The 16,731-nt window shown below is 38.1% G+C and overlaps 3 protein-coding genes across 5 annotated transcripts; 2 read left to right on the top strand and 1 right to left on the bottom strand.

Moving 5' to 3' along the window:
- Positions 1-4,408: 4,408 nt before the first annotated feature.
- Positions 4,409-6,203, top strand: LOC105956758 (G10 family protein). The gene is made up of 4 exons (XM_012980652.2): positions 4,409-4,618; positions 5,111-5,210; positions 5,381-5,568; positions 5,784-6,203. Exons 2-4 carry the CDS (start codon positions 5,117-5,119, stop codon positions 5,937-5,939), a joined length of 438 nt encoding a protein of 145 aa, XP_012836106.1. The 5' UTR covers positions 4,409-4,618; positions 5,111-5,116; the 3' UTR covers positions 5,940-6,203.
- Positions 6,204-6,762: 559 nt separating this feature from the next.
- On the top strand, positions 6,763-13,434 carry ABCG34 (pleiotropic drug resistance 6). Of its 2 annotated transcripts, none has more exons than XM_088827383.1 (19): positions 6,763-7,308; positions 7,399-7,519; positions 7,615-7,703; positions 7,818-7,870; positions 7,951-8,241; positions 8,327-8,417; positions 8,515-9,415; positions 9,522-9,682; positions 9,771-9,874; positions 9,949-10,114; positions 10,196-10,368; positions 10,472-10,801; positions 10,894-11,184; positions 11,274-11,357; positions 11,462-11,595; positions 11,687-11,914; positions 11,995-12,166; positions 12,260-12,514; positions 12,990-13,434. In XM_088827383.1, the coding sequence occupies exons 3-19, from the start codon at positions 7,676-7,678 to the stop codon at positions 13,257-13,259; spliced, it is 3,732 nt and encodes a 1,243-aa protein (XP_088683509.1). In that variant the 5' UTR covers positions 6,763-7,308; positions 7,399-7,519; positions 7,615-7,675; the 3' UTR covers positions 13,260-13,434. The 2 variants fall into 2 exon arrangements, with proteins under 2 accessions (XP_088683509.1, XP_012836105.1); XM_012980651.2 differs by having other exon boundaries at positions 7,786-7,870.
- On the bottom strand, positions 13,375-15,614 carry GRF3 (growth-regulating factor 3). Of its 2 annotated transcripts, none has more exons than XM_012980649.2 (4): positions 15,175-15,614; positions 14,859-15,044; positions 14,486-14,768; positions 13,375-14,022 (listed from the first exon to the last, which is right to left on the bottom strand). In XM_012980649.2, exons 1-4 carry the CDS (start codon positions 15,425-15,427, stop codon positions 13,575-13,577), a joined length of 1,170 nt encoding a protein of 389 aa, XP_012836103.1. In that variant the 5' UTR covers positions 15,428-15,614; the 3' UTR covers positions 13,375-13,574. The 2 variants fall into 2 exon arrangements, with proteins under 2 accessions (XP_012836103.1, XP_012836104.1); XM_012980650.2 differs by having other exon boundaries at positions 13,375-14,010.
- Positions 15,615-16,731: the final 1,117 nt, after the last annotated feature.

The following is a 16,731-nucleotide window of genomic DNA, read 5'->3' as shown; positions in this document are numbered from 1 at the left end:
GCCGTGGCGACTCGGTTTAGCCGGTGATTAATTAATTATTTTTTTAACTCGAATTTGAATTAATGTTTTTGTTTTATTTTAATGAAATATTTGTGCGGTTGAGATTGATATAACGGATCCAACGGCTGGGGCAATTCGACTCTCTCTCCTCATTTATTACCCAGCTACCCCACCCCTCTCTCTCCTCAATTATTGTCAGCTGCCCTCTCTCACCCTCCTCTCTCCCCTCCCTCTTCTCTCTCCCCTCTCTCTCCCGTTCATTGCCTCATTTTGAACAAAAAAAAAAACTCACAAAAAAAAACAAAAAACAAAAACAGCCCACCATTGTCCGGCAACTCGTCGGAGGTCAGTTTACCGCCGTCCGACCAACTCGCCGCCGCCCCACCCTACAGCCGCCGCCGCCGTCGTCGTCCGGTCCATCTATAAGGTTATAATTTATTTAATTATTCTTTATGTTTATTAATTAAATAATTAACTTTGTGTTTAAATATTGATTTAACTATAGCATCTATGTTTAATTATTTGTTTAATTATAATATATGTATTTAATTAATTATTTAATTATAGCATGTGGGTTTAATTAATTGTTTAATTATAGAATGTGTGTTTAATTAATTATTTAATTATAGCATGTTTATATAATTAATTTTTAATTACAACATGGGTGTTGAATTAATTCATAATTGTATAATTATAGCATGTATGTTTAATTATAAATTATTTTATAGCATGTGTTAACTTAAAAATAAATAAAAACTAACAATCTTTGACTAATTAAAAATTAAAAACCCATCATCAACACTTGCATTAAGGATAGAGTTAGTAGCATAGTTGACTATGACTCAAATGTATTTAAAAGTTAGGATTCCATTGCAACATTGAATAAATTTATTTATTCGTGACCAAATTTGTCACAGTCAGAAGAATTATGCATATATTACACTAAAAAGTTTCTTACACTAAAAACTTAAAACATAAATTTCGTTATTACTCATGAACCATTATTAAATACTTAAACATTGCATATCACGTGTGATTTTATAGTGCTTAATTTTATGGTTAATGTCTAATTTGTATATTCGATTTGTAGTTCTATTAAATAAAATAAAATTAAAAAATCAATAATTAATAATTATTTCCTTAATCTTTTGAAGATTGATGGCGGCTAGAAATAATGTTAAAGTGTACGTGTACTTTGGAGGTTACATAATTCCCGACGATTGGGTAGCGAGATATAGTATTGCCCACAAAACTATATTTCGAATTAAACGTGACATGTCCTTTGCTCAATTTTTGTCGAAGTTGTATCAACGTTTAGAGGTCGATATTAATCAGTTTGGTCTAAGAGTGTGTTGCAAATCCTACATTTTAAATGGAGGAAGAACGAAGGAGATGATCACTGAAATGACAACGGATGACGATTTACAATTGTATATCGATCCAGACGAAGGGAACGACTCAATCGAAGTATTTGTTGAGGTTGAACCGAGATACTTTGATAGTGCCCCACCACAAGTGAGTGTAGAAGCATTTGATTTGAATGAATCAAACAACTCACAACCACAAGTGACCCCCGATATTCTGGCGGCGACACAATGTATCCCCAACTTAGGGTTCGAAAACTATTGTGAGCCTAGTGGAGCGAGAGAGGTCCACATAGATCCCTATACAATTAACTATGGTAATTTAGGGAGATTTGTTGGTGAGTCGAGTGGGACGGGACCGAACATTTTCGAAGATGATGACCCAATAGGAGACTCCCTTGGGCCGAACAGTCCCGTGAATTCGGAACCATCCGATAATGAAACTGATGACGAAGAAGATGTAGATGTGCATGATGTCCAAGAGACGTTGTTGCAGCACAACGAAGGGATAGGGGCAGAAGCGGGGGAACAACCAACGTTGTATGAGTCAATTCCATTTTTCTCGATGTCATTTCCAGAAGTCGCGGCAGATTCTGTAGATGTTGGAAGGGGCCGATATGATAGGTTTTACGACAGCGATCGAGGTATTCTTGAAGTTGGGATGGTGTTTGAGGACAAAAAACGTCTTTGTGCTGCGGTGAGAGACCATTCGATTCGGTTTGCCAAACGGGAATTTATAGTTGTCGAAAGTAATAAGAAGATATGGAGTGTCAAGTGCAAGCATAGCACAACTGAAAGGCCTTGCAGATGGTCGTTGCGGGGTATTGAGAAATCTGGCAAAGATTTCTTTATGATTACGAGATATAGTGGACCCCACAATTGCATAATGGATGAAATGTCGAACCAACACAGAAATTTGGACAGGAATTACATTGCCACACTAATGGTTCAATCTGTTCGAGATGATCCAGCTTGTAAAATAACCCAAGTACAGAATACGGTTAGGTCTCAATTGGGATTTCAACTTTCAAGGATGCAAGCTTGGTATGGTTTGAAACGTTGCAGAGAGAACTTATTCGGGACTTGGGAGTCCTCAATGAACAAATTGCCCAAGTTTATGAAGGCACTCCATAGAACGAACCCGGATACGGCAATCGAGTTTGTATTGAAACCAACAGACATTCCAACACGAAAGATGATCAGATACTTCTTTTGGGCCTTCAAGCCATGTTTGGATGGATTCAAATTTTGTCGTAGAGTTATTAGTGTGGATGGAACTCATCTCTACACTAAGTACAAACACAAGTTGCTAATTGCGGTTTGCTTAGGGTACTGCGCCAGTTTGGGAGGATACAGCATATTCCTCCACATCCTACTGATCACGATATTGAGATAAAGTTGCATTCTTATGATCGTCGAGGTGCTGTGGGGAGAGATTGGACTATTTTTCACAATATCTATGTTGATAGATGGCATGCTCGACTCGATTCTTTCACTGACTATCCATTTATTGAGATTAGTGGACCTCAGACGGACCCAGGATACTACGATTGGTATGACAGGCACACGCGTCGTTTGATATCGCCGGTTGACAATCTTGATGATATTGGTTTTCAGATCGGAGACCCGATTTTACTGGATCTAGTGGTCAATATCTTTTTCAAAATAACCATTACTTTCGATGTTTTTCAATTTTTTTTTAAGTTTTTAAGTTCTTAAACATGTAATGTCTTTTATTTCAGGGTAATCAGCTTATATTCACGAGTCTTGCTGCTAGGGCTGTGTCTCGAGATGACGATCGGATTTATGATCGGTATCAGGACAATGCTACACGGATGTATGCAGCTGGGACTCAACTTTTGCGTAGAGATACTGATTCTTCCAACATACCTCCTATTCCTCCTATACCTTCTCAGACACAAGGTAGACGTACCAGAAGACGCTCTGGCACTGCCGAATTGGAGGATGACGTGAGACAGACGAGAGAGGGGAACTATTATGCATCTACGTCTCGGGTACCTCCTGCTGAAGATGTTGTCGGTCCATTGGCTTCACATACCCCTTTTTATGGACATGTTCCTATGCATGGAGGTATGGATGATTTATCTGGTACACATGGATTTATGGATATGTTCGGTGCGTCTACATCTCAGGTACCTACATATAGAGATCTATTTGGTCCATCTACGACTGATTATGTTCCAGATATGCCATGGTCCAATTCTCTAGCTACCCCATATCCTCCTGCTATTGATACTCAGTTCACTTCATGGAGTCCACATTTGGAGCTTAACTTGGGATACTCAAATCCCCAAGAGCGGGCTCGACCACAGTATAATGTTTCTCCTGTTCCATATCCAGCGGACGACACCGAGTTTGTTGATGACGTACCAGTAGAGCGTGACGTTCGTCGAGATGGTAGGCAGCGGAGGACTAGACGACCACCTGCATGTGGGACTGGTGGACATAGGCAGTGACTTTTTATGACCTTTTATTTTGTAGAACTTTTTTTTATTGTGTTGTTAATATTTATTTTGTATGACTATTTTATTTGGTAAAACTTCTTTTATTTATTGTTTATGTATTCTTGTATTGCGTGAATTAGATAATTGAGAATTTTAAATGCTCATAAATACATTTTTTACATTTTTTTTAATGTTTTTTCTAACAATACAAAAAAAATTTGCAAAAAACGAATTAAAAAAAAAAAAAAAAAAAAAAAAAGATTGTTGTTGGAGTCGCCATCCGGCGTGGCAGAAATAATTGGAGTCGCCACGCCACGTGGCGGCACTAATTGGAGTCGCCAGACCACGTGGCGACGAACCTTACTTTGGTTACACTCTTCAAAACGACCCCATTTTGTTTACTAATTTCAAAAACAGCAGTAGAAAAAAAACTGCCCCTTCGAATTTGGTTCTGCTACGAAATATCAATTAATAATTATTGTATATTTGAAATCATGCTAATAAAGAAAATAAAATAAATAAATAAAAATAAAAATAAAAAATCATGGTAATAAGTAATAACTACTAGCCGACAAAAAAAAGGGTAAGAAGCGCGTCATAAAATAGGCTTCCGCACCGAGAAACTGCACGCGCGCCTTTACTCTTATTTGTAGTTTTACGGAAAGAACGCAACTTTTATCTGCCTGTGTAAATAAATATTCGAAGTGTTGATTACTTCGATCCTCCTCTACTCCGCCGTTGCCTCCCGCCTCTCTTGACCGACGCCGTCGCCCAACTCTAATTCATCTGGTAATTTACCTCTGCCCTTATCTAATTATCACGCGCTACTGTCTATTGATCCTTTGCTGTGTTTACTTTTTGTCGATTTATGAATTAGGGTTTTGTTATTTGTGGTTTTTTTTTTTTCTTTTTTTTTTTGGCTGGAACGGTGGTTAGACAGTGTAATGAATTTTGCCCTAGGGTATTTTGGTATCAATTTATCCCTTCTCATCCAATTATGTCCTTCAGATTTTGTTTTTTTGTTTAATAATTTCTTCCATGTCCTGAATTCGTTTACAGAAGATTTTCCTAAACCTTGTTTAAAATTTTAACTGAACTGATGAAACGGGATATGTGAAATTTTTAAGTAAAGTTCATCAGTATGAATTTCCCTCGAATATTTACTTTCTGATTTAGGTCACGATTTTTATGCGTCCATGGTATACTTACAGTGCAGATATTGTCATTTATGATTTTTTTTAGCATGATTTCTCATACTGTATTTCCATGTATATTGTATAGAAAACCATGCCGAAGGTGAAGACTAATAGGGTAAAGTACCCAGAGGGATGGGAATTGATCGAACCCACCCTACGTGAACTTCAAGCAAAAATGAGAGAAGGTTTGTGAAATTCTCATAAAGAACATCTTTCTCGCTTCTTTACGTCCTGTTGTTTATCGTCCTTTCAGTTTCTACGTCTAGAAGAAAATAGGAACCGCTTTGATTTCTTTCTTTTATTGTGTTTTTGGTTTTGATTATGTACGGATTTTGTTTTATTTTTTGGGTGGCAGCTGAGAATGACCCACACGATGGACAAAGAAAATGCGAGGCCTTGTGGCCTATTTTCAAAATAGCCCATCAGCAGAGTCGATATGTTTTTGACCTTTACCACAGGAGGCATGAGATTTCCAGGGAGTTATACGAGTTCTGCTTGGACCAGGGCTATGCGGATCGTAATTTAATTGCAAAGTGGAAAAAGGTTTGTCCATAATACGCGTTCAATCATGTTTTGTGTCTCTTGGTGTTTATGACAGATTGAATAATGTAATCGATACTCGAAAACCCTTGTTTGGGAAGTAACATAAAAGAAGTAACCGTTTTCTGTAATCATACATTATTACTTGTATCGAGTTTTATTTGTTGAAACATTTGTGTTTGTAGTTTTCTCATGTTTGTGTGTTTGAATTGATGCAGCCTGGTTATGAAAGGCTGTGCTGTCTGAGGTGCATTCAGCCAAGGGACCATAACTTTCAGACGACTTGTGTTTGCCGAGTGCCAAAGCATCTGCGAGAGGAGAAGGTTATAGAATGTGTGCACTGTGGCTGTGGGGGTTGTGCAAGCGGAGATTAAGGGATTGTATCTATAAAACACTTGTGAACTAATTCGAGAAGAGTCTTTGCAATCCACAATACGAGAAGGGTATGACCTTTCTCGTTTTCTAGACTAGTATTTGGTAAGACAACTCGTGCTAAGCTAAAAACTTGATGACAGTGACCTTCCGTTATCTCGCACTCTCTTCGTTTGGAATGGCAATGTAATGAAATTAGCCTCTTGCTTGATGTGTAACAATGATATTACAACTATTTCATGTTACTATTAAGACATAATTGGTAATTTTTTGTTATTTTTCCATTTAGTATTGGAAAGTGTTGATCGTTACGCTTAGTTCGCTGTATTTCAAATACTGAAAAATCCGGAAGATGGATGCCAGTGTTCCAAATTCTAAATTGGTAGATATAAATAAACTTTGAATTCATCACCCTCATACAGATCAATGTTAAAAAAAAAATTGGTCTTCTTAGGAAAATTTTATGCTACACCGGGTTATTTACGTCCGATGTTTTTTATCCGTATTTGTATATATTCACATATACCAATGTCATAATCACATACACCAATGCTAAATGAGAGTTGCACCATACAAACAAATGTCCCGGGAATAGCAACATATCGGATTGCAAAAAGAATCATCATGTACGTAATTACAATCACCCTTAACTATGAAACTTGTTACAGTCCATCCTTGTGGTGTTAATATCCATTTTACCCCTATTCGAGCTTCATATTTTGAAACAAAATAATCATAAGATATGTCTCTTGCCTCGTAAATATTAACTTGTGGTGCGTCATAAATAGTATATTTCCCAAAAAAATGAGTACAAACTACAAGAGAGACTCGCAAGTATAGTTGCATGAATGTGGAAGCTTCCATGAGATCTCCGCCGCTCATTCAATCATCGTCTAGGAAAGATTTTAGTGGCCACCCATGCAAAAAATTATCAGCTGCCTTAATCGCAGCAAAAAAACAGAGACCAATTTCTTGATCGATCTATGATCAAATATTATTTCTCGCCTCTGTTTTGGCGATGGCCTCGGGCGGTGATGATCTGGCGAGACCAGCGAGTGGCCGCCGGAGTTTAAATGATCTGTGGCAGCAGCAGCAGCAGAATCAGACGGCGGATGTGTTCAGCCGCGGCGGCAGAGAGGAGGATGACGAGGAGGAGCTGCGGTGGGCCGCCATTGAGCGGCTCCCCACATACGATCGGTTGAGAAGGAGCATGCTGACTCAGGTTCTCGAAGATGGGTCCGTCAAAACCACTGAAATTAACGTTAAAAAACTTGGGGTTGACGAAAAGAGGCTTTTGAAGAACACTATTCTTAACGCCGTCGAACAGGACAACGAGAGCTTTCTACGAAGTATTAGGAGCCGCGCCGAAAGGTGATCGATGAATTGCTCCAGAGAAAAAAAAAACACAGTGTGTGTGCTACTGTGTGTGAAAATTCATGATAAAATGTGGTTTAATTGCAGAGTGGGGATTGAAACGCCGAAAATCGAAATAAGGTACGAGCATTTAGCAGTGGAAGGAGATGTGCATGTGGGAAGTAGAGCACTGCCCACTTTGATTAATGCCACAATTAATTCAATTGAGGTATATTTAATTATTTTTGTTAATATCATGTAATCAATATATAAATCTTCTTAATTTGCTGATTCTGGTTCTGTAATTTTGTTGGATAATGATAGAGCTTCCTAGCACTAATTCGGCTTGCCCCTTCCAAGAAGAGAAAGATACAGATACTCAAAGATGCCAATGGAATTGTCAAACCATCCAGGTATAAACAATTTCTCCGATTTAAAAAAAAATAATATATTTAATTCCATATTAATTTTGCAATGAACACCAAAATCTATTAGGATCACCCTGCTTTTGGGTCCTCCCGGTGCAGGAAAAACGACGTTTCTACTCTCACTCGCTGGAAAGCTTGATCATAATTTAAGGGTTTGTTTTCCGTTTTTGTTTTGTTTTATGTTTCGATTTCTAGTTGTTCTTCATATAGTTTAATAACAAGTTCATTGCAGCAATCAGGGAAAATCACTTACTGTGGGCATGAGTTTAGTGAGTTTGTTCCTCAAAGAACATGTGCTTATATAAGTCAACACGATCTTCACCACGGGGAGATGACTGTGAGGGAGACTCTCGATTTCTCCGGCCGTTGTCTAGGCGTGGGCTCACGGTATGACATGCTGGCAGAATTATCGAGGCGTGAAAAAACAGCCGGGATAAACCCTGATCCTGAAATTGATGCATTCATGAAAGCTACGTCAATATCAGGACAAAAAACGAGTTTCGTCACAGATTATGTTCTCAAGGTTTGTCTTATTATTACATTGCTATTTTTTTCCTTAAAAAAATTCTGGTGTGCTGCTCCTTAATTATTTATGAACTTAATGACAGGTTCTTGGTTTAGACATATGCTCAGATACTATGGTTGGTGATGATATGAGAAGGGGTATTTCCGGTGGACAAAAGAAACGTGTTACCACCGGTATAATATATATATGCACGTTTTGAGTGTATCTATTTCATCAAAAAAAAAAAACAAATTATTTTTTTGTGATTAATATATATTTGTGTAATTACAGGGGAAATGCTGGTGGGGCCAGCAAAAGCTCTATTCATGGACGAAATCTCGACGGGTTTAGACAGTTCCACCACTTTCCAAATCGTGAAATACATGAAACAAATGGTCCACGTAATGGATGTAACAATGATTATCTCTCTTCTCCAACCAGCACCGGAGACATACAACCTTTTCGATGATGTCATCTTATTATCGGAAGGTCAAATCGTGTACCAAGGCCCGAAAGAGAACATTCTAGAATTCTTCGAGCGAACGGGGTTCAAATGCCCCGATCGAAAAGGGGTTGCAGATTTTCTTCAAGAAGTGACGTCAAGAAAGGATCAGCAACAGTACTGGTACAACAAAGACATACAATATAGATACATCTCCGTTTCAGAATTCGCCGAAGCATTCGACTCTTTCCACATAGGACAAAAGCTCGCCGAAGAAGTCAGTGTTTGTTACGATAAATCCAAAGCCCACAAAGCAGCTCTGGTGAAAGAGAAATACGGGATATCGAATTGGGAGCTTTTTCGAGCTTGCTTCTCTCGTGAATGGCTGCTTATGAAACGAAACTCGTTCGTTTACATTTTCAAGACCTCGCAGATCACTATCATGGCTGTTATTGCTTTTACTGTGTTTTTCAGAACAGAGATGCCTTATGGAGAATTGACTGATGGTGGGAAATATTTTGGCGCCCTTTTTTTCAGTTTGATAAATGTGATGTTTAATGGGATGGCTGAACTTGCGATGACGGTTTTTAGATTGCCGGTGTTTTATAAACAGAGGGATTTCTTGTTTTATCCTGCTTGGGCTTTTGGTTTGCCTATTTGGATACTGAGAATCCCACTATCTATATTGGAATCGACTATATGGATTGTTCTCACGTACTACACGATCGGGTTTGCCCCAGCTGCTGGACGGTAAATAACTAAATATCGAAAAATGTTTTCTTCTTGCAATTTGAGTTTTCGACATAGGAATGTACTGATTTTTATTATAAAAAAAAATTGAATGGAAATGTTCTAGATTCTTCCGACAGTTCTTGGCATTCTTTAGCATACATCAGATGGCTCTTGGTCTTTTTCGATTTCTTGCTGCAGTTGGAAGAACTCAGGTTGTTGCTACCACATTAGGGACTTTTACTTTGCTTGTGGTTTTTGTTCTTGGTGGTTTTATAGTTGCCAAAGGTAAGATTTTAGATTTTTTATTTCTTAATTATTATTATTTTTTTATATATTTGAAGGTGATATATTCATGCCCTTTTCTTGATGGCAGATGACTTGGCGCCATGGTTGAAATGGGCCTATTATATTTCTCCGATGAGTTACGGTCAAAATGCTATTGTCATGAATGAGTTTCTTGATAAGAGATGGAGCGCTGTAAGTTTCTCATTTATCCAATAAATCATGAATTTTCACTTTTTCTGAAAGTCCGTATTTGTTATTCGGTGCAGCCTAATACAGATCCTCGATTTAATGAACCAACGGTGGGGAAAGTCCTCCTCCAATCGAGGGGCTTCTACACAGAAGACTATATGTTCTGGATTTGTGTTTGTGCACTCATAGGATTTTCAATTGTCTTCAACATTTTATTTATCGCAGCGCTCACTTTCTTGAAACGTAAGTTTGTATTTCGTTATTAAATTCGAAAAATTGAGCTCGGGGATCTCTGTCTGAATATAAAGGCTGATCTATTCTCAGCTTTGGGTGATTCAAACACTTTAATATTGGACAATGGTGACGACAAAAAAACGACTGGAATAAACGATGACAATGATGGTAATAATCAGACAACTAAAAAAGGAATGCTATTACCATTTCAGCCTCTGTCACTTGTCTTCAACCACATGAACTACTACGTGGATATGCCAGCAGTAAGTACATCTTTTCTTTCGCGTTTTCTACAATAATCATAGTTATAAACAAGACGACTAAATTTTTTATTGGTGTTACATTTTTTTATTTTTTTTCAAACAGGAAATGAAAGCAGGAGTTGTAGGCGATAAACTCCAACTACTACGAGACGTGAGCGGAGCATTCAGGCCCGGAGTATTAACAGCACTCGTCGGGGTTAGTGGGGCTGGAAAGACAACCTTAATGGATGTCCTAGCTGGCAGAAAGACAGGTGGCAGCATTGAAGGACACATCAGCATCTCAGGCTATCCCAAAAACCAGGACACATTTGCTCGAATAAGCGGTTACTGTGAACAAAACGATATTCATTCTCCTAATGTTACAGTTTACGAATCCGTTCTTTACTCTGCATGGCTACGCCTTTCGGTAGAAGTAAAGAAAGACGCAAGAAAGGTTATCTATCTATTTATTCATATCACTATCATATACATTCTACTTCATTTTCTTGTTTTTCGTTTTTACCCTCTAAACTTTTTTTTAAAAAGATGTTTGTTGAAGAAGTAATGGAATTAGTTGAGCTGAACCCGATAAGAAATTCATTAGTTGGTCTACCTGGAATTGATGGGCTTTCGACTGAACAGAGGAAGAGGCTAACAATTGCTGTAGAATTAGTGGCTAACCCATCGATTATTTTCATGGACGAACCAACTTCTGGACTTGATGCAAGAGCTGCTGCTATAGTAATGCGTACTGTAAGAAGTACCGTAGATACAGGCAGAACCGTGGTCTGTACAATTCATCAACCGAGCATAGATATATTCGAAGCTTTTGACGAAGTAAAGGATCTTTAATCAAGTCGTTAATACTCTTTGTATTAAATCACGGTCTAATTTGGTTAGTTGTAATAATCGAGCTTTGCCCGCAGTTGCTATTGATGAAGAGAGGAGGGAGAGTCATTTACGGGGGGCCACTTGGCCGGCAGTCTCAGAAACTGGTCGAATATTTCGAGGTGAGTTCTTTTTATATCAACTTTGTCTATTTATAGACATCAAAAACACATGTTTGTTTTGTACTAAATAAATATATTAATTTTTATATATATCATGTGTCCAGGATATTCCTGGGGTTCCCAAGATTGACCATGGTTACAATCCAGCTACATGGATGCTGGATGTCAGCACTCCATCAGCTGAGAGTCAACTCGGGGTTGACTTTGCTGATATTTACGCTAACTCGTCTCTTTATCAGTACGTAAACAGAGGAAGCTTGAAAATAGAGTTCATATTTGTTGTTAATGAATAATAATAGTTTATATTCGTCTTAAATAAAAATCATCAGGAGGAATCAAGAACTTATAAACGAACTGAGCACCCCTCCACCAGGTTCAAGCGACCTCCATTTCTCGACGAAATATTCTCAACCATTTTTCAACCAGTGTAAAGCTTGTCTTTGGAAGCAGTTTTGGTCCTATTGGAGGAATCCACAGTACAACGCAATTAGATTCTTTATCACCATTGCGATTGGTGTTATATTCGGTGTCATTTTCTGGAACAAGGGACAAAAGATGTAAGATCGATTCTAAATTTCCTATCTTTATTTTAAATGAAATCGAGACGGACTAAATTTTTTGTCTATTAATAAAACAGAGAAAAACAACAAGATCTTCAAAACCTTTTGGGAGCTATTTATGCTGCTGTTATATTCCTCGGAGCCACAAATAGTACTTCTGTACAAGGTGTTGTTGCGATAGAGCGAACGGTTTTTTATCGTGAAAAAGCTGCTGGAATGTACTCTGCTTTGCCTTACGCATTTTCTCAGGTACCCATATTAATTTCCTTCGATTAAATGTTGGAATGATTCTCGTAAACATATTCGTCGTGTTTTTTTGTTTTTTGGGATCTTTCTGCATAGGTGGCGGTAGAGACATTATACATAGCAGCTCAGACAGTAATTTACGCACTTATTCTGTATTCAATGATTGGATTTGAATGGAGGATTGGAAAATTTCTTTGGTTTTACTACTTCATTTTCACGTGCTTCGTTTACCTCACATTGTACGGTATGATGCTTATTGCCCTAACTCCCGGTGTCCAAGTTGGCGCTATCATGGCATCTTTCTTCCTCAGCTTATGGAACTTGTTCTCGGGTTTCCTCATTCCTAGAACGGTAAGTTTCTGTTTCAGCCAAACATGACCTAACTCACTTTACATCATCAATCATCAATTCAGGGGAAAAAAATTGGAACGGAATTTCCGATCACGCTGAGTCCAATCAGAAATTGTCCCATTTCGTAACATTATTTTGTATTTTGAATTCAGAAAATTTCGATTTTTTTATTTTTGCGATTTTTTTTTATTGTGATTTGGAATATTTATCAGATTCCAATTTCGGACCAGATTTTAATTTTTGAAAATAATTCCAAAAATCCCAACATTTTCCGGAAAATTACACTTTTAATATCAAAATTATTATGTATTTTATATTTTAGGTTACCAAAAATTTAGAATTTTATGAAAAAAAAATCTAAATTTTTTTTCCTTCTGAAAATGCTAATTCCGATCCGATCCGCCCCATTTCCACCCCTAATCATAATCACCATTTACGAAGGTGACAAATATTATATTTGGATTGATTGTTGCAGCAAATTCCGATATGGTGGAGGTGGTATTACTGGGGTACACCGGTGGCATGGACGATATACGGGATGGTGGTGTCTCAAATCGGTGAGTTAACTTCTCAAGTGGAGGTTCCTGGTGTTGGTTTTATGACAGTCAAGTCTTATCTTAAAGAAAACCTAGGTTTCGAACACCATTTTCTTCCGATTATCGGTATCATGCATCTCGTTTTCATTCTCCTCTTTGGCACAGTCTTCGCTTTGGGAATCAGGTATCTGAATTTCCAGAGGAGATAATTAGGAATAAGCTTTTGTCCTGATTTTTAGCTCTTCATATTTAGTTAGGGAACTAATACTGGTAAAATAATTATTTTGTTCTTGTTAGAGAATCGGCCATGTCTGCCAGCTGTCATCAGATAGAAAAAAAAAACATCATTGAAAATTATAGCACCACATTTTACACACTGTCACACTTTCACAGTTCACAAGATTGCAAGAAATGAAGAAAAAAAATTAGTAAAAATAAAAATAAAAGAAAAGTTCAGATAAGGAAAGGGAAATCACATACTGCAAAAAGCTAGATCATAAAAGCAAAACATTTATAGGAACTAACTAAACATAGCTAGATTGGGAGGCACCGCCAGGTGGCAACCGATGCAGCACGCTCGTCGGCGAAGAGTTCGAAACCGACGACCTCAACGCCTCGGCAAGGGGCCCGCCCATAGGAGCGGCCGGATTATTCTGCCACGTCATCATCCCCCAATTAAGTCGACTACTACTACTACTATTCTCGTCCACAATGACACGATTGCCACCTGCCGCCTCGCCACCATCGCCGCCGGTGCCGAGTTTCAACGAGAAATCCGAAGACGGGTTTTCGGGCATCGAAATAGACAACTTGGTGGACGATGATGATGTCATCATCGAGTTATCATCCTCGTGGCCGAGTGGTTTAGGCGGCCAGTCGTCGAAGAAATGGCGAAGGGTTTTATTATTGGTTTGGGATTGTTGAAGGTGGACCTTTGTCTCAATAATGGAGTTTGTAGGCCTACAAATATCACTTTTTAATGCCAAAGTTAGAGCAAGAAAAAAAAATAAAAACTTTAATAATTAGGGGGAGAAGCAAGAACAGCTGGTTGGGGTTGATTCTGAGATTTGAGCACAATCAAAAAATATCGAAGCGGGGGTGGGGGCCCACCACCAAGACAAATGGTGGGTCTATATATTATACGCTCCAATTCAGACACAGACACAGACACAGTGAATTGAATTTAGAGGACCCCTCCAAACATTTTATACAATGATAAAAGTTGTTTCAACATATCAAACCAATTAGATTGGAGTTTGATCATGATTTAGTTACTTTCTTCCTTTTGGGGAGCAAGGCTTAATTACACTTTGCCCCTGCCCTCCCTTTTAATTTTAATTAATACAACCCTAATTGTGGGTTAATCAGTTGTGATTGGATAATGTGTAAAGAACCAATTTTTAGCTGTGGTACGTGGTGTTGTCTAATTAGTTACCTCTGGTTGAGGTGAAGAAGATCGGAGGGCGCCGAGAGCGTGAAACGAGGGAACCCGCCGCCGGTGCCGGTGCTGGTGGCGGACACAGCTCCTTGATTGGATTTGGGTGTGGGGATTTCCACAGGCTTTCTTGAACGGTTTCTTCCACGGTGCATGTGGCGCTCGCAGTACTTGTGGCCAGCCACCACGTCCCTCGAGCACCGCCACTTCTTGCCGTCGGTGCGCCGGCATCTGCCCGGCTCCGGATCCATCGCCGATTTCCCCCAGTACCCAGATTGCAGCACTGATCATCCACCACCATAAAAAAAGAAATGAAATCAAAATCAAACACATCTCAAAATTAATTAATTAGAAAAAATATATGACATCATACAGGCAGGCTGGTAATGGGGGTAATAGTGGTGGTAAGAAGAAGGTGGGTAGTTGACGATGATACTTTTCTTGACAAGATGGAGGAGCTCCGGTGGTACAGTAGCACCGGCTATCATATGTCTGAATATCAGTGCCTGAAGCTCAAGCTCTTGCCACTGTGTCAAGCTGAAATGGCTGCTCCCCATCCCTATAAAACAAATGACAAAACCAAGCAAGTAAAAAACACTGTCTGGAAAAACGCTAGCTTGCGTGTGTGTGTGTGTGAGTGTGTCAGAGAGAGAGAGAGAGAGAGAGAGAGAGGTTATAATGATATATACTGGGAAATTTGGTAGTAGTGGTGGAATTATGATCAGAAGAGTAAGATGCTGACAAGTTGGTGTTGGGCTCAGTGACAACAAATAAGGGCAGTGCAGAAGAAGAAGAAGAAGAAGCAGGCGGCGGCGGCTGGTGGTGGTGGTGGGGGTGGGAGTTAAGGAGAAGTTTAGGTAGCTTAGAAGATGTATGTAGGAGGTCTTCTTGATCATCTTGTTGTTCAGAATGGTTTCTCCATTGCTTGAAATTGAAGTCCATAGGGGGCAAAATAAGTGTTGCAGATATCAAAGGATCAGAGCCTCCTGGTATTCTGTGGTTATGCTTCTTGGTTGCAGTGTGTTGTGAAACTGTTTCTGCTTTGTGTTGAGCAATGTTAAGACACAGTTGGTAAAAGTCTTTTACACTGACTTCTTATTAATTACCACTTTTATTATTACATATATATTTTATATATATATATATAAAATGTTTGAAATAATGTATGAATTTTTTTTTTTTTTTTTTTTTTTTTTTTGGTAATGCAGGAACCCGCAGCCAACCATATAGGTGCACTGGGTAAACCTACACTCTCGTATAATAGCTTGCAAACCATACGAGAGATGTAAACCACACTAGGCTAACCATGTGTGACAAACTCGACCTAGCGACCGTTAGCAATAATGTATGATTTAATTCATAGGAACAGTGACTAACGACTGGGATAAGCACAGAGCACTTGAGAAAGATAAAAGGAAAGACACTCAGACAAGACAGTTCAGAAATATATTATTTTTTTTTAAAAAAAGGAAAATAATAAATAATAAAATAGAAAGAGAGTAGTAATAATAAAGGCCCAAGTGTGGGGGGTAAGACTGTGTTTCTGCAGCTTTGGGAATAGTACATTATAAATAAAGCAGCTGCTACCAACTAGGGTTTCCCCAGTGAACCAATTATATTATATATATTAAAATTTTACTTGTTGTATATGTACACTAAAAGTCAAAATAATTCATGAGAAAAAAAGAAAAAAAGAGCTGACAATACTAAATTCCATTTCAGCCAAAACCACAGAAATTGTCTATTATTCATTTTTCATCAGCTGCAAACTGATCACAAAAGATATTCTCACTTTCATTTTACTACATCACAAAATCATTTCTCTTTACCCTTTTCAATTTTATTTATTTATATATATACACTTATAAAATAATAATAATATATAATAGAAATACATGAGCATATATAAAAGTGTTGTTTATAAGTTGACACATGCAATGCAATTAGGGTTCTTTAAAACTGGAATATTGGTTTTGACAGGCACCCTCCAACTTAATTACTGCCACTACTTTCCCAAGATAACTATATAATTAATTATATTTATAAATATGTTATTACAGTTACCAATATATTCTAGATTGGTCCAGTCAATTAAATAAATATAATTATTTAATTAAAAAAGAAATTGGTTCTTCCTCTAGGTGTTATTCTCAGAGATAAGAAGAATCATGTGCATTGGGTAAAATAAAGTATGGTTTGTGTGCCTCCACATGTTACGACAATATCATAATCGCAACTTAATCTTC

The sequence above is a fragment of the Erythranthe guttata genome, chromosome 12 (assembly GCF_056151865.1).
Source record: "Erythranthe guttata isolate IM_541 chromosome 12, IM_541, whole genome shotgun sequence".
Lineage (NCBI taxonomy): Eukaryota > Viridiplantae > Streptophyta > Magnoliopsida > Lamiales > Phrymaceae > Erythranthe > Erythranthe guttata.
Note: the sequence above shows the minus strand (reverse complement) of the source record. Positions and strands in the feature narration are given on the sequence as shown.

Excerpts from the sequence above, each read along its gene's own strand:
- LOC105956758 (XM_012980652.2), top strand. The coding sequence starts at position 5,117 with ATGCCGAAGGTGAAGACTAATAGGGTAAAGTACCCAGAGGGATGGGAA. Across the intron at positions 5,211-5,380 it reads TCAAGCAAAAATGAGAGAAG|CTGAGAATGACCCACACGAT; the intron begins GTTTGTGAAATT and ends TTTGGGTGGCAG. Across the intron at positions 5,569-5,783 it reads TAATTGCAAAGTGGAAAAAG|CCTGGTTATGAAAGGCTGTG; the intron begins GTTTGTCCATAA and ends GAATTGATGCAG.
- ABCG34 (XM_012980651.2), top strand. The coding sequence starts at position 6,956 with ATGGCCTCGGGCGGTGATGATCTGGCGAGACCAGCGAGTGGCCGCCGG. Across the intron at positions 7,704-7,785 it reads GGAATTGTCAAACCATCCAG|GATCACCCTGCTTTTGGGTC; the intron begins GTATAAACAATT and ends AAAATCTATTAG. Across the intron at positions 11,915-11,994 it reads TGGAACAAGGGACAAAAGAT|AGAAAAACAACAAGATCTTC; the intron begins GTAAGATCGATT and ends TTAATAAAACAG.
- GRF3 (XM_012980649.2), bottom strand. The coding sequence starts at position 15,427 with ATGGACTTCAATTTCAAGCAATGGAGAAACCATTCTGAACAACAAGAT. Across the intron at positions 15,045-15,174 it reads CACTACTACCAAATTTCCCA|GGATGGGGAGCAGCCATTTC; the intron begins GTATATATCATT and ends TTTGTTTTATAG. Across the intron at positions 14,769-14,858 it reads CCCCCATTACCAGCCTGCCT|TGCTGCAATCTGGGTACTGG; the intron begins GTATGATGTCAT and ends GTGGATGATCAG.